The 26179-nt window shown below is 38.5% G+C and overlaps 1 protein-coding gene across 3 annotated transcripts in view; it reads left to right on the top strand.

Moving 5' to 3' along the window:
- Positions 1–26179, top strand: part of xrn2 (5'-3' exoribonuclease 2) — a 256764-nt gene that overhangs the window by 81912 nt on the left and 148673 nt on the right. For all 3 annotated transcript variants that reach the window (XM_039748021.1, XM_039748020.1, XM_039748022.1), the window contains 2 exons: positions 1125–1232; positions 1335–1424. In XM_039748021.1, coding sequence (XP_039603955.1) covers positions 1125–1232; positions 1335–1424 — 198 coding nt within the window. The remainder of the gene's footprint in view (positions 1–1124; positions 1233–1334; positions 1425–26179) is intronic.

Below are 26179 nucleotides of genomic sequence, written 5' to 3'. Positions count from 1 at the left end.
CTGCCACATCAGCCTTCCACCTTCACGGGAAGTTGGAGAGTTAGTGATGAGTAAATGAGTCAGTCAGTGAGGTCTTTGCCTTTTTATTAGCATAGATTCAGTATTTTAAAATACATAGGATCATATGTGAAAAGAATGTTTTGTCAAATTTTTTTATAACTACATTCAGTGGCTTTATTTTTGGTTCAATTTATTTGACTAAAATAAGTAGCTTGTTTAACGCCAGAAACAGCCCTTTTTATAGCTTCACTTTTCTCATCAGAGTTTTTAAACATGGATGTTTAGTTTGATTATGTCTTTGTACACTTGACATACAACACACAACACTTTCACAGCATATCACACACATCTATATATCGCATATTCATTCGTCCAAGAGTCTTGAAAAGAACAAACATCAAGTTTAGTTTTTTGAGTTCTTTTAGGGCATTATGTTACTTAATAATAAGAGGGTTGTTTTAATGTAGCACAGCCTGCACTGAACACATGGTTTCCCTTTAATATGAGTCGCATACGAAAAACGAGGGTGGGGAATGAGGAGCGCGAACGCATACACTGTAATTAAAATATAATAACAAGAAGTTTTGTTTTAACGTATCATGGCCTGCACTGAACACATGGTTTCCATTCACATGTGAGTCGCATCCGCAAAACAAAGGTGTGCTGTAATTAATATGTATATATGTGTGTATGTATGTGTGTATATATCTTTTTTTTATGCTATATTTCAATTCAGTTAGAGTGCCACTGAAAATCTTTGTGTGCCATAGGTTGCCGACCCCAGCAGTACATAATCGATAAGTACATCCAAACCAGCATTATGTAACTACTTTTCCAGGTTAATTGCTGAGGGGTAATGTCAGTGTCCAAACATTTTCCCTTAAATAGGGCTGAAGGTACTATTGACCCAAATATGCTGCCGTCACAGAAACATTTTTCACAGTACCTGTTGACAAACTTTAATGATACTCCTTATAATTTATTTTTTTATGTGAAAGCATCATGGCTAATTGTGTATATGTCCTCTGTTAAAGTCACATTAAACTAACATTTTCATGTATTTAATCATTTGATTTTTGATTTTTTTTATTTCACATTGCCTAACTTTATCTTTCCTCTTCTAGGGCTGTGCATCATGGAAATGGTTTTATCCATTTCACTATGCTCCTTTTGCCTCTGATTTTAAAGATATTAAAGATATGTTCAAAGAGTTTGAAGCTGGAACAAAGCCGGTAAGAATGCTGTCAAATACACATACTGTATACAGAATTTTTAAATATATTTAATAAAAATATTTTTGGAATGCATTGATTTTAAAAAAATTTCTTTTTAAGTTTAAACCACTTGAACAGCTAATGGGAGTGTTTCCTGCTGCCAGCGGAAACTTTCTACCTCTAACTTGGCAAAGATTGATGACTGAACCGGTAAGTTGTTACATTTTGTACATATTTTAAAGTGGGTCTTTAATTAAATTGAGTTAAAATGGCTTCCGGTAGTTACATTTTCATATCTTTCTCCTTTCTTTTTTTTAATGTTCACAGAGTAGTATTTATACATGCAAGTAAGTGTTTCACTTACTTTGCATATACAGTGATCACTCGCTATGTCACGCTTAGACTTTCACGGCTTCATTCCATCGCAGATTTTAAATGTAAGCATATCTAAATATATATCACGGATTTTTCGCTGGTTCACGGATTTCTGCAGGCAATGGGTCTTTCAATTTGTTACATGCTTCCTCTGTTTGTTTGCCCAGTTGATTTCATACAAGGGACGCTATTGGCGGATGGCTGAGAAGCTACCCAATCAGAGCACGTATTACATATTAAATAAAACTCCTCAATGATATACGATATGCTTCCCGCGTGCTGCTTCGCACACTTAAAAGCTCTAACAGCCCGTATTGATTTTTCATTGTTTGTTTTGCTCTGTCTCTCTCACTCTCTCTGAGAAATACAGGCAGATACTTATCCATCATGCAATACCATCAGGGAGGCGTATGATTGGCCCTATTATCTGCTCCTGACGGAGGGGTTGTGAGCAGAGGGACTGTTTGTACAGTGGCTGTTTGCTTAGAAGATACGGATTCGCCTGTAAAAAAAATGCTGAACGGCTATCTTCACATTGATCCCTTCATTGCGCCGCTTTATCGCGGTGCTTGCATACTTAAAAGCGCAACAGCCCTATTGATTTTTGATTGTTTACTTTCTCTCGCTCCTGACGTGCACCTTGAAGAGGAAGATACGTTTGCATTCTTTTAATTGTGAGAAAGAACTGTCATCTCTGTCTTGTCATGGAGCACAGTTTAAACGTTTGACTAAAGGGTGGTGTTTCATGTCTAGAGGGCTCTAATAATGTTAAACGTATTTAGAAGGTCGTTTAAAAAGATTTTCAATGCTCTAACTGCGAAAATATTAGATTTATATATAAAGAATCCTACTTTTTGGAAATTCTTTTATCTGTCTGGAGTGGATTAACTGCTATAAACGAGGGTTCTGGAACGCAACCTCCGTGATCGAGGAGGGATTACTGTATGACAGTAATGACCTTATGAACCTATAAAGCTTCAATCATTGTTTTGCATCTGTATATAATGTCTAGTGAAAACCCTCTTGAATTTGACAGGATCTGAAAATTTTTCATCCTTTTAGTTACAATTAAAATCAGATCTCTTTTTGAAACTGAGAGTATTTAATGCTTTAAAAGCTAATCCCCCTTAAACTTCCCAACCCCCAAAAGTCTAAATTGATTCATTGGGTTCAGAATGTAGATGAATGTATATAAGATTGCTTAAGCTATTATTCTACAGTTCATTTAATAAATGGTCAGTTTGATTTTTGACTAGAACCTGATTCTTATGTGTTATACATAAGGTTAGTTTGATAAACTAACTATTCCAGAGAAACATTTTAAGTGATTCTCGGGCACCTACAGTATGCTCAAGTTGTTTCTTACAGTTAAGCAGCTATATTTTAATTGACTTGATAATGCATTTCATTATTTATAGCTGTGTTTTATTAAAAAAAGTAATCAGTTTTAAATTTTCTTCAGCCATATTATAGTGGAAAAAATAATAGTTGTAGTAGAAAAATCAAATGCAGTATTTTTATTGTAATGTCATCACATCGATGATAAAAAATTGTTTACATTGCAGATTGTATTTTTCTACTTTTCAAAAGATACCTGCAATGTTGGCATTACTACTACAGAGAATTCTGTAGCAAAAATGGACTTAACTCTTAAAAAGCTTTAATATAGTTATTTATGTGTGTGGTATGGCATGCTAAAATTATTTCACTTAAGTGGAGGAGGATGTCTCTCAGTATTGCATGCTACAGTATAAGGCTTATGAATCATTAATTACTTTTTAATAAGACCAAATGGTGGTCTAATATTCACAAGTAATTTTATATGTAACAGACTCTTAATATACCCCAAAGATGAATAGCCAAAATACTAAACCTTCTAGTTTAAATTATTTCCTGACGGAACCATCTTTCAAGGACTCACTTAAAAAAAAAAACTTGAGGTAATGTAGCAATATTTGTATTATGTTTTTAATGTGTAAAGGACACATTTTTACAAATGTAATTTCAACTGTAACCTTGGTCAAGTAAAGGAATAAATTAAAATATTGTAGAAATTAATTTCTATACTTAACATGATTTTCTTATGTTGTTAAAAACCATTCTTGTATGATGGAGTCATTAGTAGTTCCCGCCTCTGACACACCAGACATTTAAGTTATAAAAAGTAAATTTGATTAGATTACAGTAAAGAGCAGTCTGGCCACTGAAGATGCACAGAACCAGCTAGTAATTATATTTGGGAGTTACCATCACTAAACAGTGGATTTATTGGAGGAAAAATTAAAGGGAGTTTGGAGAATAAAAGCGAGGCAAAATTTAAAAGTTTTACCTTTCCAATTTACAGAGTACTTGCCTTTACCCAATATTTTATATCTCAATCGCTTTTTTTTTTTTTTTAGGCTGTTTAGTAACCAATTCCTAATATAAAGACCAGACCTAGGTGGAGTGCTTTTCTTATTCCTGTTGAAAATGAAGTCTCTCTCCTGGTTCTTGATCCTCCTCTAATTTATAATTTGAAGAAATTGTTTCATAGGTTATCTTTTAAGTCTTTTTAGGTCAAGATTAATTAAAACACAAGTTGTTAGCTTGACTCTGGTGGCTAATGCATTTCAGATCATTATCATATCCGTATAATTAAGCAGTAGTGGAGATGGTGTTTGTGTTTCTGTGTGTCTTCTTTCTCTCCAATAGCTAGAGAGTAAAGTTCATATGTTATAACACTTGATAAGTTTTATTTCATCTGTAATTTTAATAAACAATGGTGATATTTGCTAGAAATAAAAATTCTCCAAGGACGCTGCTGGGTCCTGACGCTGTATTTCACATAAAATTGAATGCTTTGTGAATTTTTTTGTGTTAATGGTGTGTCCGATGTACCTGCTTGTTCTTGAGTTGATTTTGTGCTATTTATACTATTAGTAATTTTTTTTTTCCAATATTAGTGGAGGTATTTTGTATATGAGGGTTGATTAATGAATTTAGTACAGGGCTGTCCATGGACAAGTTCCAGTCCAAGAACCTTTTTTAAAGTGAAATTCTTCATTCATCTAGTGAATTGTTGACACTATAACAGAGGCCCATTGTCCTACCAAGATTACTGGGTGAAGCCGTGTAACACATTTAGTGTAAAGATATAAATCCATTCATAATTTATTTAAGCTGTCAGATTGCAAGCAGAATGTTTGTAGGTACAGTAATGCTATATCAAAAGGTAAATAGAAGTAATCCAATATTCCATGACATAATGAGAGAGGCAGAATTGGGGTGAAGGAACCCCGTTAAAAGTTTTGCCTAGACTAGTAAAAATGTTAGTCATTACTGAAGTAACACTCGTTACTGATTTTGAGCCTATGGTGGCTGGTAGCTTTCCTAACCTGCTGCATTCTCTATGAAAAGAAAAGCTGATAAAGCAAGAAGAGGTTTCAAAATGGACACCAGTAGGAACATTCTGTTGTGATGAGCAGACAGGACACACTGTGACTGCAGGTTTTTGTTCCAACCAGATTCCTAATCAGTGACAACACCTGATAACACTGATCTCATTTAATTTGCTGGTATTATTTATCTTCTACATTCAGAAAAGCACAGCAGCATGATTTTTACATTTATAAGACATTTAGAAATATTTATACTTTTATATAGATTTAAATGCTTAACTCTTTTGATTTCATTATATTTTGCCCTTTCTCTGTGCATTTTTTCCCCTTCGTTGTATCTTCCAGCCATCCATCCATTTTCTAACCCAATGAATCCAAATACAGGGTCACGGGGGTCTGCTGGAGCCAATCCCAGCCATCACAGGGCACAAGGCAGGAACCAATCCTGGGCAGGGTGCCAACCCACCGCAGTCGTATCTTATTAAAGACAATTAAAAATGAGCAGAGCTGACACACTGGCAAACACTGAATAATCAAAGACTGCAACTACTTTAGCGTCAGGCCCACTACAGTGATCCCTTGATGTATCGCGCTTTGACTTTCGCGGTTTTGCTCTATCGCGGATTTTATATGTAAGCATATGTAAATGTATATTGCGGATTTTTAAGCTGATTCGTGGATTTCTGCGGACAATGGGTCTTTTAATTTATGGTACATGCTTCCTCAGTTTGTTTGCCCAGTTGATTTCATACAAGGGACGCTATTGGCGGATGGCTTAGAAGCTACCCAATCAGAGCACGTATTACATATTAACTAAAACTCCTCAATGCTATAAGATATGCCTCCTGCGCGGTGCTCGATTGTTTGCTTGTCTCTGCCTTTATCTCACCCTCTCTGACATTCTCTGCGCCTGGCGGAGGGTGTGAGCAGAGGTGCTGCTTGCACAGAAGCTGTTTGCCTAGTGGATACGGACGCTCCTCTAAAAATGCGCTTTATCGAGGTGCGTCCAAAGCACACTTATTGATTTTTGATTGTTTGCTTTAATCTCTCTCTCTCTCTCTGCGTTCTCTCTGCTTGGCGGAGGAGATGTGAGCAGAGGGATTTTTGCACAGAGGCTGTTTGCTTAGAAGATAGGGACGCTCCTGTAAAAAATGCTGAAAGGCCACCTTCGCATTGATCCCTTCATTGCCGCTGCTTTATCGCGGTGCTTGCATACTTAAAAGCGCAACAGCCCTATTGATTTTTCATTGTTTACTTTACTGTCTCTCTCTCTGTTTGCATAGAAGCTGTTTGCTTAGAAGATAGGGACGCTCCTGTAAAAAATGCTGAAAGGCTACCTTCGCATTGATCCCTTCATTGCAGCTGCTTTATCAGCGGTGCTTGCATACTAAAAAGCGCAACAGCCCTATTGATTTTTCATTGTTTACTTTACTCTCTCTCTGACATTCTCCGCTCCTTACCGCACTTTGAAGAGGAAGATATGTTTGCATTCTTTTAATTGTGAGAAAGAACTGTCATCTCTGTCTTGTCATGGAGCACAGTTTAAACTTTGACTAAAGGGTGTTATTTCATGTCTAGAGGGCTCTAATAATGTTAAAAAGCGTATTTAGAAGGTGGTAAACAGGTTTTCTATGCTCTAACTCTTGAAAATATTAGATTTATAAATAAAGAATCCTACTTGGAAATTCATTTATCTGTCTGAAGCAGATTAACGCGATAAACAGGGTTTACTGTATAACTGTCGGAGAATATTTATAAACAGTGTGGGAGAGTTTCTAAGGGCTTAAAATATATAAAATAATCATACAAACATATGGTTTCTACTTGCGGATTTTCACCTATCGGGGGTTCTGGAGCATAGCCCGCGATCGAGGAGGGATTACTGTATTTAGTAAATGTGTAATTAATCCCTCCTCGATCGCGATTTGCTGCCATCCCCACGATAGGTGAAAATCTGCAAAAGTAGAAAACATGTTTGTATGGTTATTTTTATATATTTTAATCCCTTATAAACTTTCCAACACTGTTTATAAATATTCCCCGCATAGTTATACAGCATAAACCCTTTGTATTCTCTTAGATATTAGGTAAAATTCATTGAAATAATGTATGTAAACACACTGTTTATATACAGTAAGACCTAAATATTATTTTAAAGATATCGAGTGTCTCCGATATTACATATGTTACAGCCATTATGATAGACAGGCCACCAGCAATATATATGTACAATGCAAGAAAAATTGTATACAGTAAATGTGTGTACAGTGACACTAAACGAAACTACAGTGCACAGCAAAACCTGTTGATGCTGAATGAGCGAGACGAGACTTCCTGGTTTATGCCGCGGAATCGAATTCGGCGCTCCATCGCTTAGCCATTCAGCACACAGGAACTTAACTGCGTGCTTTGATTTGTTAGCTTCTCAGCCATCAGCCAATAGTGTCCCTTGCATGAAATTCTCTGGGCAAACCAACTGAGGAAGCATGTATAGGAAGTTAAAAGACCCATTGTCCTCAAAACCCGCGAAGCAGCGAAAAATCCGCGTTTATATATTAAGATATGCTTGCATATAAAATCCGCGATAGAGTGAAGCCACGAAAGTCGAAGCGCGATATAGCGAGGGATTACTCTAATATGTATATATGTGTATATATTTGTGAATTTCCCCTTGGGATCAATAAAGTATCTATATGTACATGCATGTATACATATAAATATAAATACATATGTGTATGTGTATATGTGTATATATACATATATATATATGTATATGTGTGTATATACATGTATACACGTACATGTACACATACACGTGTATATATATACACGTATATGTATATAGATAGATAATTTATTAATCCCAAGGGGAAATTCACATAATCCAGCAGCAGTATACCAATTATTTAAAGAAACAATATTAAATTAAATAGTAATAAAAAAGGGGGGAAAAAATGAAAAAAATAAAATAAATGTTAGCATTTACTCCCCCGGGTGGAATTGAAGAGTCGCATAGTGTGGGGGATGAGCGATCTCCTCAGTCTGTCAGTGGAGCAAGAAATGCATGGAAATGACACTGTTCAGTGGATGCAGTGGATTATTCATGATTGACAGGAGTTTGCTTAATGCCCGTCGCTCTGCCACAGATGTTAAACTGTCCAACTTTACTCCTACAATACAGCCTGCCTTCTTAACAAGTTTGTCCAGGCGTGAGGCGTCTTTCATCATTATGCTGCCACCCCAGCACACCACTGCGTAGAAGAGGGCACTCGCCACAACCGTCTGGTAGAACATCTGCAGCATCTTACTGCAGATGTTGAAGGATGCCAACCTTCTCAGAAAGTATAGTCTGCTCTGACCTTTCTTACATAGAGCATCAGTATTGGCAGTCCAGTCCAATTTGTCATCCAGCTGCACTCCCAGATATTTATAGGTCTGCACCCTCTGCACACAGTCACCTCTGATGATCACAGGGTCCATGAGGGGCCTAGGCCTCCTAAAATCCACCACCAGCTCCTTGGTCTTGCTGGTGTTAAGGTGTAAGTGGTTTGAGTCGCACCATTTAACAAAGTCTTTGATTAACTTTCTGTACTCCTCCTCCTGCCCACACCTGATGCAGCCCACAATAGCAGTGTCATCAGCAAACGTTTGCACGTGGAAAGACTCTGAGTCATATTGGAAGTCTGATGTATATAAATTGAACAGGACCGGAGAAAGTACAGTCCCCTACGGCGCCCCTGTATTGCTGAACACAATGTCAGACCTGCAGTTCCCAAGACGCACATATTGAGGTCTGTCTGTAAGATAGTCCACAATCCATGCCACCAGGTGTGAGTCTACTCCCATCTCAGTCAGCTTGTCTCTAAGGAGCAGAGGTTGGATGGTGTTGAAGGCGCTAGAGAAGTCCAAAACATAATTCTTACAGCACCACTGCCTCTGTCCAGGTGGGAGAGGGATCGTGTAGCATATAGATGATGGCATCCTCCCTCCCACCTTCTCCTGGTATGCGAACTGCAGAGGGTCGAGGGCGTGGACCTGTGGCCTCAGGTGGTGAAGCAGCAGCCGCTCCATGGTCTTCATCAGATGTGACGTCAGAGCAACAGGCCGGAAGTCATTCAGCTCACTAGGACGTGATACCTTTGGGACAGGGTGATACAAGATGTTTTCCAAAGCCTTGGGACTCTCCCTGTTCCAGGCTCAGGTTGAAGATGCGCTGTAGAGGACTCCCCAGTTCCAGAGCACAGGCCTTCAGCAGTCGTGGCGATACACCATCTGGAGCCGCTGCTTTGCTGGCACAAAGTCTTTTCAGCTCTCTGCTCACCTGGGCTGCTGTAATTGTGGGTGGGGATGTCTCACCTATGCTGGTATCAGCAGAAGGATGGTTGGAGGATGCAGTACTCGAGGTGAGAGTGGGTTACTGTGATCAAACCTATTAAAGAAGTTGTTCATTTGGTTTGCTCTCTCCACGTCTGTCTCGATGGCGGCACCCCGCTTCGAGCTGCAGCCAGTGATAATCTTCATCCCATCCCACACTTCCTTCATGCTGTTGTTCTGCAACTTCTGCTCCAGCTTTCTCCTGTACTGCTCTTTGCCCCTGAGCTGGACTCGGAGTTCCTTCTGCACGCGCTTGAGCTCATGCTGATCACCACCTTTAAAAGCCCTTTTCTTCTGGTTCAAAAGGCCCTTGATGTCACTTGTAACCCATGGCTTGTTGTTAGCATAGCAGTACTGTTCTTACTGGAACTACAATGTCCATACAGAAGTTGATGTAATCAGTTGTGCATTCAACAGCCTCTTCAATGTTCTCACTATGTGACCCAAGCAATATATCCCAGTCTGTAGTTCCAAAGCAGTCTCTCAGAGCCTGCTCTGCCTCAGGGGACCACTTCCTGAATGAGCGTGTAGTTGTAGGTAGCGCCCTCACTCTTGGTTTGTATTGAGGCTGAAGCAGAACCAGGTTATGATCTGCTTTCTCAAGCGCAGGCAGCGGGTGGCGCTGTATGCGTCTTTAACGTTTGCATACAGTAGGTCGATAGTCCTGTTTCCCGAGTGTTACAATCCACATACTGGGAGAAGGCAGGTAATGTTTTGTCCAGCGTTACATGGTTAAAGTCTCCAGCGATTAGCACAAGTGCCTCAGGGTGCTGCGTTTGTAACTTAGCAACTGCGGAATGGATGATGTCACTCGCCATCTCCGCGTTCGCTTGAGGGGGGATGTAAACAATAACAATCACGTGTCCAAACTCTCTGGGCAAGTAATAGGGGCGCAGACTTACGGCCAACAGTTCAATGTCCCTGCAGCAATTGGAGATTTTAACGTTTACATGTCCTGAGTTGCACCACTTTGTATTGACATAGAGAGAGAGTCCTCCTCCTTTCTTCTTTCCGCAGGTACTTGCGTCTCTGTCCGCTCTAACTGTGCTAAACCGGGTAGCTCCACGTTAGCATCTGGGATGGTAGCGTTAGCCACGTTTCACTAAAACACAGCAAGCTGCATTCTCTGTAGGTTCTGACATTTTCACCAGCACAGCCAGTTCGTCGATCTTATTTGGTAGTGAGTTTACATTTCCCAGAATCACAGAAGGCACCAACGGTTTATAACGCCATTTTCTCTCAAGTTGTCTCGATTTAATCTTATCTTTTATCTTTGCGGCTCGGCTGCCCGATGTCGTCTTTTTACCTCGTCAGGTAAATAAGGAACCACACCGGCATAAGCATTTCTTCTCAGTGCTTTAAGCTGACTACTTGAATAGGCGATTCTGGAGTGTAAAATCCATGTCAAGTAGTAAAATAGTAAAAGTGTCCAGGGAGCAATTCCACATAAAAGAAAGTGGTAGAAGTGATCAGTGAAATAGAGAAAAATAGAGATAAAAAGGTAAAAAGATTGTCATATACGGAGCTGCTGGAAAGGCTGCCACTTTCGGATCTGTGTGAAATAAGGAAATAAGTATATGTATATATGTGTGTATATGTATGTATATGTATGTATATGTGTATATATGTGTATATATATGTATATATATGTATATATATATATATATATATATATATATATATATATATATATATATATATATATATATATATGTATATATATATATATATATATATATATATATAATATTAATTATATACCCAGCTTGGTAGCGGAGAAGTAGTGTGTTAAAGAAAAGGAAACATTTTGAAAATAACGTAACATGATTGTCAATGTAATTGTTTTGTCACTGTTATGAGTGTCGCTGTGAGATAGATATATATAGATATATAGCAAAATACCCGCGCTTCACAGCGATGTCATGTGTTAAAGAAGTTATGAAAAAGAAAAGGAAACATTTTAAAAATAATGTAACATGATTGTCAAAGTAATTGTTTTGTGTATTTGGCGGCAGCGTCACGAAGTTGTTTTCGGCAGCTGCATCAGAAATGTACCACGACGTCTGACACGCCTCCTTTTTACTGTTTTCTCACAGCTTGGATTGCTGCTGTCATACATACATACATACATACATACATATATGCCTTTTTCTTTTATATAGTATAGAGAGATGTGTTCGCTGACGTTATGATCGCCTTTTGGGGACAGTCGCGGTGGGTCTTGTGTAGACTGGTGAGACGTCCCCGCCATTAATCGGCTGGGATGGCACTGTCAGTCCTGCACTGCGTGTCAGCGTGTCTTCATAATTGAGGTGAGGACCTGATAATCGTATATGCAAAAGAAAGTGTGAATCGCTTAATATTATTTTGCCGTGGTGTAGAAAAGGGGTCCGTGTTTGCACTTGTCTGGGCTATAGCGCAGGGGGAGGATGAAAAAAATTAAAAGTGCTCACTTTGACTTAAGGCAGAAGCGCAGTCAGCGTCTCAAAGGCCGGCACAGCTATGCTGCGCTGCTGGCTGCTCGACTTTTTGCTGGGCAGGAGACCCCAGTTTGCAGACACGTTCATGATATCAAAAGTCTCAGCTCTTTTGGAGGTCATTCATATATATATATATATAGCAAAATACCCGCTACCAGAGCGGAGAAGTAGTGTGTTAAAGAAGAAAAGAAAAGGAAACATTTTAATAATAACGTAACATGATTGACATTATCATGAGTGTTGCTGTCATATATATGCCTGCCTAAATAAGTCACCCTCGCTTTGCTCTTACTTTTTTACCGTTCATTTAATCATGGCTAGTGGCGGAAAAATTATAAAATGGAAGGAGGATGGCTTTACCAAAACAATTATTGATGGCAAATCGATTATTCATAAAGCTTGAATTGGTGATCTGTTTTTCTGTGTTAACCTCATATTTTTTCATACTTCTTCTCAAACTAAGGTGGTGCGAGGGTAAAATGAATCGAGATGCGCTGATCAATGTAATCCGTGTACCAGGAAATCATGCATTGACAAAAGCTCCCCTTTGCTTGTAATGCAAAGTGTGATTAAATGCATTATTTTTTAACGCGTTATGGAGCACATGCATTGAAGCTTCTCGGCTGTGCTTGTGCTAAGAAAAGGAAAGATTTTAAAAATAACGTAACACGATTGTCAATGTGACCTTTTGTAAGTAGTGCCTGGAGGATTCAGTGTGTAGAAACTCTAGCGACAGCGTGTGTATAAACTTGTGGATTTTTCTGTGAGTATTTGGTGGCAGTCTGACGGTTGCTTCGAAGACAGCGCGTAGCCTGAGCTCAGCTCAGAGCAAAATGGGGTGGGAGGGAGATGATGACGTGACTCCCCCACCCGCCTTAACTGTCAATCCCCCACAAACACAGTCTCTCGGAATTTGCATAAGCACACCCCTTCACCTACAATTTTAACTTAGTTACAAAGTGATCAAAACTCTCGTTTATATCCTGCGTCCTCTCATTAAACTTGTATCCCGCATTACCTGTGGGCATGTGAAACGCCAGCGGTAGCCTGTCTATGAACTTAATTTAAAGTTTAGGTTTACACCTTGCTTTATTTCTGAGCTGGCAACACTCATGAATATGGTAGTATATGTCACTCGCTCACTTCTTATTGTTTCGCTGCCTTCTCAATTATAAAATGCATGTTTTCTTAAGCGCTTTTTGGAGGTCTTCCTGGTTTTCTACGCACTGCGTTGACAGTCAGTTCACGTGATTACGTGGGAGGCGTGATGATGTCACACAACTCCGCCCCCCCACGTCATTCCAGCTCAACTCCATTACAGTTAATGGAGAAAAATACCTTCCAGTTATGACCATTAGGCGTAGAATTTCGAAATGAAACCTGCCCAACTTTTGTAAGTAAGCTTTAAGGAATGAGCCTGCCAAATGTCAGCCTTCTACCTACACGGGAAGTTGGAGATTTAGTGATGAGTCAGTGAGTGAGTGAGGGCTTTGCCTTTTATTAGTATTGATTCCTTAGGTTTACTTCCATTATTCATAGTTAACAAGTAACCCTTTATGTTAAACTTTGTTAGTCTCTTCTTAAAATCAATAGCCAATAAAGCTTAAATTGAACTGACTTTTAACTGGTAGTGCTGAAAATGCTAATATGATGATTGCTCATGCAATGGTCCAAGTGCTAGTCATCACGTGTTAAATTCTGATTATTAGTCTATATTGCACACAAACAGTAATCCATAAAAGTAACTTGTCTTTTCTCACCAAGTATTAATAAGCTAACTAACTTTTAGTTCTGAACGTGTTATGCTAATCTAATTTTCTAAACTCTTCCGTTATCCTAATTGCTATGGAATTTACCGTATTTTTCGCTCCTTAAGACGCACCTGACCATGAGACGCACTTAAATTTAGAGGAGGAAATCAAGAAAAAAAAATATTCTGAACCACATGGTGTACTAATATTTAATTAAATATAGGAGAATAATATTTCAACCATGTAAAGTCAACAGCGGCATTAAGAACCATCATCACTGTCATTAACAAATGAGGAGAGACTTTAAGGTTCAAGTACTCTGCTAGTTTTCTGGAAACCCCAAGAACTCCTCATCGCTAGTGTCAGAATTTATGAAGCTCAGTTGCTCACAATCACTTTGCAGAAGCACATACCTATCATGTGGCATAACCTGCCCAAAGTCAAAAGGGGACAAAGCACGTTTGGACCAGTGCTCCCTGAAGTTACATCGCCAGTCTAGTCCCATCTCTATTTGTAATGCCACAGAGTCCTTCATCTCTTCTTTTGTTGTGGGTTTCCACTTTGAAAAACGAGAATGTGGTGCAAGCACGGCCCGCAATTCAAAAAATTGCTCTGCATACCTGTTTGTCTCGTCTGACAGTAGTTTAAAGGCAGCCTGAGGAAAGAACAGCCTGAAGTAGTCCAGCGGCTGGTAATCTGTCTGTCGAGTCCAACAGCAAGCGATGCTGTCTTGTGAAGTCTGGTAGCCAGTTTGGCTCCCACGGATCAATGTTTGGGTATTTCTCCCACACAAACCTTGCCATAGATGCATCGGCTACGCGAATGCAATCGGCTGTGGTGGCATCGGCTGGTGTCCGATCAGCTGATGTCAGTTCCCCACTCTCTTGCTCGATCTCCTGATTACTCTGAACAAAATCAGATTCTGAAAAATGAGAGTCTGAGTCAGTGATAATGCGCAAAACATTGTCAGCTGAGTGTTTTGTTTTCTGCACTCGCTTTGCTTCCTTGTGAGATGTCGATGCCATCTTGCCTTTGTTTACATTTGTTTACATTTCAGTAACTTGCGCAAGCACGCAAGGATTAGATGCCGAGTCAATGAGTCTAATATTCCTCCAAGCAGAGAGGGAATGCCTGTAATGTAACAGTGAGTTTTGTCACCATTAACAGCTGATTGTCGCCTTCTACCCCTGGGTGTCTGCTTTTGTCAGGTAATACACATCATGGTCTGTGACACAGTATTCGCTCCATAAGATGCATAGACATTTCCACCCTTCTTTTAGGGGGAAGAAAAGTGCATCTTATGGAGTGAAAAATATGGTAAGTACTGTACAAATAAATTAAGTCATTTCCAGCAATAAAAACAATGGTTACAAATATCCAATAAATACATTTTGCTTTTGAAAAGTTAATTTGCCTTGCTGTGCTTGCAGATAATTAGCTTTTCCTCCCATACCATCCATAACTCCATGGTCCAGATCTTCCTTGAAAGACGTTACTGCAGAAAATAAAAGCAATAATGGGGTGTGGTTCCCATTTATAAGGCATGAGGACATTCAAGTACTTGGTCAACAACTATCATAAAATTGAAACCAAGTATATGAATTGTAGTACAAATCAAGGAAAATTAAAGTGGGCTCTGGTAAAGAACATCGAAACCTGCACAGTAAAAGTATGAATCAGACCTTGGGGTCCAATACCCCAAGGCAAAGGATATCAATACCTGGTACTCTCGAGTCGATGAATGAGGCTGAAGTCTGAATGCCATGCAGGTTGCCCTTTACGATTCTGGACCCCCGATGATCTTTCAGCGTCAATGGTCACCATCACAGTTGAGTTGTTAGCAGCGGGAACTTGTGATCCCTTGGACTGAAATTTGATTACATTGTCTGGTAATCAGTTGGTCAATGGCTTGGAATACAGCTTGTTCACCTCTCTGGTATGGCTTATTCCCCTTGGAGTCGGGTGATTTTGTTCATCTGCAGAATTTTTAATCTCTGGGTTCAAATTCCAGTGCTTTTATTTCCAGTATGCTAGGAAAAGCAGCCTTTTCTTGCAGGTGTAAAGACTTAAAAGGCTTCCTCAAAAATTAGTCAGTATTGCAATACTTAATCTTTAATTTTTTAAGTTACTTTTGAATCCATAAATAATGTCTCATAAGGTGTTAGGCCTGTTTCATTGGGGTTACACTTTATCAAAAATAATGCTGGCAGCAAAACAAATGGTCATTTTATCCATTCTCTGCTTTTCTCTTGGATCAATTTACCAAGGGAAAAACCACATTCAATTTCTCTCAATATATTTAAACTGTTGGCACATAACCTTTGCTGTTATGAAATGTGACTTTGAAAACTAAAATTGTCTAAAATTAATTTGCTATAAAACTTTATAAACTCTCTAATTGACACTTTTTCAATTTTTCTGTTATTTTATGTTTAGAGGATGTGTGGAGCAAGATGTTATCAATCAGTAAGGACCTTGAAACTGACTCTGTTTATATGACAATTATATGACAACTTAATAATAAAAAATTATAATTCTACAGATGATACAAATACATCCAGAGATGATAGACAACAACAAAGGAAAAAAAGGCAGAGTGGTGTGGAGGTTATTGGTTAAAGAGCCATGTTCTGTGGAGGTTCCTGTAGAAATTAAGAAAATTGTAGTTAATTATTCAAAAATAGAGATTTATTAGTCTCTATGTTCTCTTCTGCTAATTCGATTGTAATTAAACACCACTGTCTTCCAGAGAACATCTCTTAGTCAGCTTAGCAGACAGAAATTAAAGAATTTCACAGTCTGTACTGGTAATTCCTAATAAATTTAGAAAGGAGTTCAAAATGAGCTAAACAGTTAAGGTCCACATTCCCTTTTTCTAATTACAGAATATTGTTCAAGTATATGCAGTTTTGGGATTTAAATTATGTACGAAGAAGTGTATTTTCTACTGTGTCTAAGACTAACAGGATAATTCGTACAAAATGTCTTATTTCCAACATCCATCCATCCATTATCCAACCTGCTATATCCCAACTACAGGGTCATGGGGTTGTGCTGGAGCCAATCCCAGCCAACACAGGGCGCAAGGCAGGAAACAAACCCCAGGCAGTGCACGCGCACACACACACACACGCACACGCACCAAGCACACACTAGGGATAATTTAAAATTACCAATGCACCTAACCTGCATGTCTTTGAACTGTGGGAGGAAACCGGAGGAACCCCACGCAGACACGGGGAGAGCATGCAAACTCCACACAGGGAGGACCTGGAAAGCGAACCCAGGTCTCCTAACTGCGAGGCAGCAGCGCTACCCACTGTTTGTTGATACATATTCTAGCTATACAGCATTTCTTGAAGCTGTTATTTTACTGCTAATTAACAAATTTCTACCTTAGAATTTAACAAGTGTCCAGAATGCTCAATTAGAATTTCAAATTATCGGAAATAAAACTAAACTTTCCATCAGGTATGTAGTCATTAAACATTAGCGTTCTATCTCACATTTAAAATAATCTATTTATAACAAAAGAAGTGAATGGGTAAAAATAAATCAACATTACAATGAATCTAATGCTGCATAATTCAAAATGTATTTGTATTTAAAATGCTGTCATGGTAGTTAATGCCTCACATCATTGCATATAGTATTTTGAAGAAAATATATAAAATTCAGCTATGCTTAAGAATATTGATTTCTCTTACCCAGAACCTCCTGTTAAGGCTAGTTATTCATGCACAGTTTCTCATTGATACCCTCGGAGTTGCTTCTTGCATGTTTTATAGAGTGTTGACTCTGTGGAGCAAAACAGTCTACCTTTTGGTTAGTTTCTCTACCCCCTCCCCCCATTTGTAGAGCATATCTTAGGATGGAACATTACCAAGACTGGAGTTGGTGCTCATCACCAGCTTCCTTACTGTTTTAAAGATGTGTCATTTTACTTTAAATTTAAAATTACTAAAAGAACATGCTTTTATCAGTGTATGGCCACTACTCAAAAAGAAGGTAGTGAACGTATTTTTGGAGACTTTTTCATTGCACCTAATCATATTTTGAGTTTGAATTCAAAGCTATCTTAAATTAAACACCATATCTGTGTTCTCATTTTTTCCTTGTCTTATCACTTCATCCTTTCAAACACCACCGCATATTCTCACACATTGTATTTAACCAATTATATTCTCAGACTCTCTCAAACCTTGTTTAATCCACTTCAGTCAGAGATTCACATGCTAAAAAACATTCTCAAGGTCACTTAAACTGTCTTTAATACATTTTACTTAAGTCTTCTTCTTATTATTATTTAGCATCTACTATTTTAAACCATTCACATGCTGTTTTCCTCTCATGTATATAGTTATTTCATTCCATACATAGAACGTACACTTATGAGCCTTCATTTCCTGTTGGTGACCAACTGTGCTAATCACTGCGCCATCATACTACCCCTAGTTAAATTATTTGACATGTGTAAAGTATTTAAAACAATACCCATAACCTTCACATTTAGAACCTATTTAACAAGTCGGCTGACACACACACTAGTATTATCTATGCTCGATACACATTCCTTACTTTTCAAAAACATTATAGAACACACAATATCACATACACATACCAGCAGTAATTTCTTGAAAGAAATCATTACACACATTCAAAACTCATTTTAACCCAAATTTACACAGGGCTCTGGAAATTTTATCAGATTTTTTCAAAATTTGTGTGCACATTATATTTTTAGCTTTGAACATTCAATTTAATGCTAGTATTTCAGACAAAATTCCAATTCATACATTTCTTAGTCATAGAACAGCATTTTTTTTAAACACACAGGGCATTACTTCAAGATGTTCTAATCACTTATAACATTCTCCCTTAAAAAGCGATCTTATACAATAACTAAAGCAGCATTTTTCACCTTTCATAATTCCTCTCAAACTGTTTTACTCACAACTCGTAATCTCTCACTTGTGCTCTTTCCACACTTCCACAGCTTTACAGCACATTTAATTCTTTTTATCCCCTGATTATAGTGTGTAAACAGTATTCTTCATCTTGTTGTGCCTACTGCTTCAGCATCAGTCCACTTTCTCTCATCTTTTGAACAATTACTGTAGCCATCAAAAACACCACTCCAAAGAATAACACCTCCCCCCCTAACCCCCCCCAAAAAAAGTACAACATCTTTGTTTTAAGAACCGTCCTTTTAGCCTTGGCCAGTACTCTGCTTATACCACTTCGACATTCCTTCCCAAATTTAAGACCTGTCTTCTGCTCCATATATTTATCAGTCTTAGACTTTTTACTGTTTTTCCAGACTTACAGCCTCAGTTTACACACGCAGTAGTCGCACATTTTCTTTTAATTTGTGTTATGACATATATGTATTTACAAATTAATGTACAAAAGGAAACTGAAACAGACTTTAATAAAGAAGAGCAAGCTAACTGCCCTCTCTCACTCACCTTATTAATCTTGACGAACAAGCAAACCTACAACAACTTTTGATGACGTTGATCGCTACTACAGAATCCAACAAAGAATAGCCACACAGTCTTTTCTGCCACAGAGAACACACAATCACTTCATGGAAAGTATAAACCTTACACTGTATACCAATGACAAAAATCTTGCATTTTAATCTTAGCCCTAATTTTTTTTAAACTAAATCTACACTCCTCCTTTGAGTGACCTATTAATTCTGCCTTCCCTAATTGAATGCTTCCTTGGTGTTTTTGGTACCAAAGCAGACTTCTGCTACAGTCATTCAGTGCTCCCCGTGGAGCATCCTAGTGATTAGCCTCACAAAAATTAGCTGGTTCTTTTTGTAGTAACCATGCAACCCCAGGCTGGTTTCCGCTATCCCAAGGTAAACTCACCCAAATGAGCTGGCTTGTTCTTTTTGTAGTAAACATTCAACCCTAGGCTGGCTTCAGCTAGTTGGAGCGTTTCCTGGGTAATTTATTACAATAAGCATTACCAAAATGAACCTATTCATTTCAGGGTTAACATAGCCCTTCCTGTATAATCTGTTATTACAAGCCTTCCCATCAGAGCAGTATATGATAGGATTTACACCTAGGGCCTCATGTATAAATGGTACGTACGCACAGAATTGTTGTGTAAGAACATTTCCACGTTCAAGTGTAAATGTATAAAACCTAAACTCAGCGTAAAGCCACGCGTGTTTCCACGGTGGCTCATACCCTGTCGTACGCAAGTTCTCCACTCGGTTTTGCAGACTGGCGGCGGCCAGCATCAAAGCAGTGCTACTGTTCCTGTGTGGTTTATCTTTTTCAGATCCACATCCCTGACACGGCTTTATAAATACCCGCATATTGTTTATTAGTTTAAGGCATCTGATTGTAATTAACCTGTAATAATATAATGGTTCACAGAATGGTCAAACTATTGTAAATACCACAGCTGCTTTAGCATTGTTACTCTCACTGCACCTTCTTTTTCTTTTTATAGCAGCTCCCGTTAGGGGTTGCCACAGAGGATCATCTTTTTCCATATAGCTTTCACTGCACCACTCTGAGCAGTTGATCGGAAAGAGAATTATCGGTATACAGCATCAAGCACACACTGCCTCATCCATGCTTCCTATTTGAACTGCTCTCACACGGCAAACGCTTCAAAACCTTTCCTGTACAGACCTCGCGGTGTGTGTGTATATATCTATACTAATAAAAGGCAAAGCCCCACTCACTCACTCACTCACTCATTCACTCACTCACTGACTCATCACTAATTCTCCAACTTCCCGTGTAGGTAGAAGGCTGAAATTTGGCAGGCTCATTCCTTACAGCTTACTTACAAAAGTTGGGCAGGTTTCATTTCGAAATTCTATGCCTAATGGTCATAACTGGAAGGTATTTTTCCATTAACTGTAATGGAGTTGAGCTGGAATGACGTGGGGGGGCGGAGTTTCATGTGACATCATCACGCCTCCCACGTAATCACGTGAACTGACTGTCAACGCAGCGTAGAAAACCAGGAAGACCTCCAAAAGCGCTTAAGAAAACATGCATTATATAATTGAGAAGGCAGCTAAACAATAAGAAGCGAGCGAGTGACATATATACTACCATATTCATGAGTGCTGCTACCTCGGAAAGAAAGCAAGGTGTAAACCTAAACTTTAAATTAAGTTCATAGACAGGCTACCGCTGGCTGTTTCACATGCCCACAGGTAATGCGGGATACAAGTTTAATGAGAGGACGCAGGATATAAACGAGAGTTTTGATCACTTTGTAACTAAGTTAAAATTGTAGGTGAAGGGGTGTGCTTATGCAAATTCCGAGACTGTGTTTGTGGGGATTGACAGTTAAGGCGGTGGGGAGTCACGCCATCATCTCCCTCCCATTCATCTAATTTCACTCTGAGCTGAGCTCAGCTAACGCCGCCTCCAAGCAACTTCGCAGACTGCCACCAAATACTCACAGAAAAATCCACAAGTTAATACACACGCTGTCTCTAGAGTTTCTCCACACTGAATCCTCCAGGCACTACTTACAAAAGGTTACATTGACAATCGTGTTACGCTATTTTTAAAATCTTTCCTTTTCTTAGCACAAGCACAGCTGAGAAGCTTCATGCATGTGCTCCATAACGCTAAAAAATAATGCATTTAATCACACTTTGCATTACAAGCAAAGGGGAGCTTTTGTCAATGCATGATTTCCTGGTACACCGATTACATTGCTCAGCATCCCGATTCATTTTACCCTCGCACCACCTTAGTTTGAGAAGAAGTATGAAAAATATGAGGTTAACACAGAAAACAGATCACCAATTCAAGCTTTATGAATAATCGATTCGCCATCAATAATTGTTTTGGTAAAGCCATCCTCCTTCCATTTTATAATTTTTCCGCCATTAGCCATGATTAAATGAACGGTAAAAAAGTAAGAGCAAAGCGAGGGTGACTTATTTAGGCAGGCATATATATGACAGCAACACTCATGACAATGTCAATCATGTTACGCTATTATTAAAATGTTTCCTTTTCTTTTCATTACTTTTTAACACACTACTTCTCGCTGAGGCGCTGGTATTTTGCTATATATATAATATATGAATGACCTCCAAAGAGCGCTGAGACTTTTGATATCATGAACGTGTCTGCAAAAACTGGGGTCTCCTGCCCAGCAAAAGTCGAGCAGCCAGCGCGCATAGCTGTGCCGGCCTTTGAGACGCTGACTGCGCTTCTGCCTTAAGTCAAAGTGAGCACTTTTAATTTTTTCATCCTCCCCTGCGCTTATAGCCCAGACAAGTGCAAACACGGACCCCTTTTCTACACCACGGCAAAATAATATTAAGGCGATTCACACTTTCTTTGCACGATATGATTATGAGGTCCTCACTCGGATTATGAAGACACGCACACGAGTGGAGGACTGACAGTGCCATCACAGCCGATTAATGGCGGGACGCCTCACCAGTCTACACAAGACCCACCGCGACTGTCCCCAAAAGGCGATCATAACGCCAGCTTAACACATCTCTATACTATATAAAAGAAAAAGGCAACTTTCCTTTCTTTACACCTTTTTCCTTTTATCCCAAACCAAAGCCTTTCTCTTAACACTGCAGAGGACACAAAACTAATTTTCTTTAAATGCCGGTAAGGCACATTACCAGAGGCACAAATTTGAACGCTCACATAGAAAATGTAATTTCTATACCACAGCCGTAGTGTAGCTTTCAAAAGGGATCTACTACCGAGATGATCCATATACATTTTAGCTGCTGTTAGTTACTTACCTGTTGTGTTACACAGTCTTTAAAATGTAGTTTACCCACAACCACTCCAGTAGTGCTCAATGTACCTGTACTTTTAAAACGTTAATGTTTTACTGTTTAATAACTTATAGACTATATTTTATTATTTTTCCCTTGCACTCAGTGACCAAAGCTATACACACACATATAGACACATACAAACATACACACAAGTATATGTATATGTATGTGTATATATATGTATATATATATATATATATATATATATATATATATATATATATATATATATATATATATATATATATATATATATATATATATATATATATATATATATATATATATATATATATATATATATATATATATATATATATATATATATATATATATATATATATATATATATATATATATATATATATATATATATATATATATATATATATATATATATATATATATATATATATATATATATATATAGGTATATATTAGTCGTGGTATATATTTTGATGATAGGTCAAAATAACTTTTTACGCTGCACTCAAATATACAAAAACAATTATTTGACAAATATGTTACATTAAATATTATAAATTCTTTCATAACTTTTTAACATTATACATAATATGGCTGGGTATTATTATATATATATTACAGTGTAATCATAACAGTAGACATAAAAATTAATTGACAATCATGTTATTTTTTTAATTTTTCCTTTTTTTCAGTATTTTTATAATACATATATACTAGGTAGGCTTGTATTTTACTAGTATATATATATATATATATGTGTGTGTGTGTGGTGTGTGTTATAATATATATGTGTGTTATATATTATATATACGTGTGGAAAAATTGTTGGTACCTTAGTAATAAAGAAATCAAATGTGTGTATAATAAATAACTTTAATTAAAAAGTAATAATAAATAAAAATTCTATGAAATTTAACCAATGAAAGTCAGACATGATTTCAACATTCTTCAACAGAATTATTTAAAAATAAACCTGAAACAGGCCTGACAAATGATGGTACCCTAGAAAGACTGAATGACCAAAGGAAATGTTAATCCAAGGTGTGTCCACTAATTAGCATCACAGGTGTCTACAATCTTGTAATCAGTCAGTGGACCTATATATAGGGCCCAGGTTGTCACTGTGTTGTTTTGACATGGTGTACCACACTCAACATGGACCAGAGGAAGTTAAGGAAAGAGTTGTCTCAGGAGATTAGAAAGAAAATTATAGACAAGCATGTCAAAGGTAAAGGCTATAAGACCATTTCAAGCAGCTTGATGTTCCTGTGACTACAGTTGCACATATTATTCAGAAATTTAAGATCCATGGATCTGTAGCCAACCTCCTGACGTGGCGCAGGAGGTAAATTGATGACAAATCAAAGAGACGGATAATACGTAATGGTAACAAAAGAGCCCAGAAAAACTTCTAAAGAGATCCAAGGTGAACTTGAAGCTCAAGGAACATCAGTGTCAGATCGCACCATCCATCGTTGTTTGAGCCAAAGTGGACTTCTGGGAGACGACTCAAGGAGGACACCATTGTTGAAAACAAATCGAAAAAGCCAGACTGAATTTGCTAAACTACATGTGGACAAGCCACAGAGATTCTGGGAGAATGTCCTATGGGCAGATGAGACAAAAATTGAACTTTTTGCCAAGGCACATCAGCTCTATGTTCACAGACGGAAAATGAAGCATATCAAGAAAAGAACACTGTCCCTTCTGAAACATGGAGGAGGCTCTGTTATGTTCTGGGCTGCTTGCTGCATCTGGACAGTGTGTCTTGAATCTGTCAGGGTACAATGAAATCTCAAGACTATCAAAGGATTCTAGAGAGAAATGTGCTGGCCAGTGTCAGAAAGTTTTGGTCTCAGTCGCAGGTCATGGGTCTTGCAACAGGACAATGACCCAAAACACACAGCAAAAAACATCCAAGAATGGCTAAGAGGAAAACTTTGGGACTATTTTAAAGTGGCCTTCTATGAGCCCTGACCTCAATCCTATTGAGCATCTTTGGAAAGAGCTGAAATATGCCGCCTGAAAAGGCACCCTTCAAACCTGAGACAACTGGAGCAGTTTGCTCATGAAGAGTGGGCCAAAATACCTGCTGAGAAGTGCAAAAGCCTCTTTGACAGTTACAGGAATCGTTTGATTGCAGTGATTGCCTTAAAAGGTTGTGCAACAAAATATTAAGTTAGGGTACCATCATTTTTGTCCAGGCCTGTTTCATGAGTTTATTTTTAAATAATTCTGTTGAAGCATGGTTGAAAATCAATGTCTGACTTTCATTGGTTAAATTTCATAGAATTTTATTTATTATTACTTTTGTCAGATTAAAGTTATTTCTGTGACCATTTTGAGTTTTCTTTCATTGACTGAAGGGTACCAACAATTTTGTCCACGTGTGTTTGTATATATATATAATATATATTATTTATATATATATATATATATATATATATATATATATATATATATATATATATATATATACATACACACACACACACACACACACACTGCTCACAAAAATTAAACACATTAGATACATCAGATCTCAATATGAAGTTGGATATCTATACAAATAAAAATTTTCTGCCTACAGAGGGCTCAATTGTGTAGACACCCTAAAATCAGAGTGAAATGAAGATGTGCAGGCTAGTCCATTTTTTCAAAAACTTAATTTCTGCTACTCAAAATTTTTTTCAGTATCTTGTGTGGCCCCCACGAGCTTGTATGCATGCTTGACAACGCCGGGCATGCTCCTAATGAGACACGGATGGTGTCTTGTGGCATTCCTCCCAGATCTGTATGAGGGCATCCCTGAGCTGTTGTACAGTCTGAGGAGCAACCATGGACCGAAACATAATGTCCCACAGATGTTCTATTGGGTTTAAGTCAGGGGATCGTGAAGGCCATTCAATTGTTTCAATTCCTTCATCCTCCAGGTACTGCCTGCATGCTCTTGCCACATCAGGCCGGGCATTGTCGTGCATTAGGAGGAAACCAGGACCTACTGCACCAGCGTAGGGTCTGTCAATGGGTCCAAGGATTTCATCCTGATACCTAATGGCAGTCAAGGTGTCTTTGTCTAGCTTGTAGAAGTCTGTGCTTCCCTCCATGGATATGACTCCCCAGACCATTACTGACCCACCACTAAACTGGTCATGCCAATGATGTTACAGACAGCATAACATTCTCCATGGCTTCTGCAGACCCTTCAGCGCTGTCACATGTGCTCAGGGTGAACCTGCTCATCTATGAAAACACAGGTGCTATTGGTGGACCTGACAATTCTGGTATTCTATGGTAAATGCCGACGAGCTCCACTGCGCTGGTTAGAGCACAGGGCCCACTAGAGGACGGGGCCCTCGACCACCTTCAAGAAGTCTTTCTGATTGTTTGGTCAGAGACATTCACACCAGTGGCCTGCTGGAGGTCATTTTGTAGAGCTCTGGAAATGCTCATCCTGTTTGTCCTTGTCCAAAGGAGCAGATACCAGTCCTGCTGATGGGTTAAGGACCTTCTATGGTCCTGTCAAGCTCTCCTAGACTAACTTCCTGTCTCCTGGAATCTCCTCCATGCCCTTGAGACAGTGCTGGGAGACACTGCAAACCTTCTGGCAATGACACACATTGATGTGCCATCCTGGAGAAGTTGGATTTCCTGTGCAACCTCTGTAGGGTCCAGGTTTCACTTCATGCTACCAGTAGTTACACTGACCATAGCTTAAATACAAAACTAGTGAAAAAACAGTCGAAAAGATGAGGAAAATGTCAGTGGCTTCCACCTGTTAAACCATTCCTGTTTTGGGGTCATCTCATTG

The sequence above is a fragment of the Polypterus senegalus genome, chromosome 3 (assembly GCF_016835505.1).
Source record: "Polypterus senegalus isolate Bchr_013 chromosome 3, ASM1683550v1, whole genome shotgun sequence".
Classification (NCBI taxonomy): Eukaryota; Metazoa; Chordata; class Cladistia; order Polypteriformes; family Polypteridae; genus Polypterus; species Polypterus senegalus.
The sequence above is the reverse complement of the archived record's forward strand: the minus strand, read 5'-3'. Positions and strand labels throughout refer to the sequence as shown.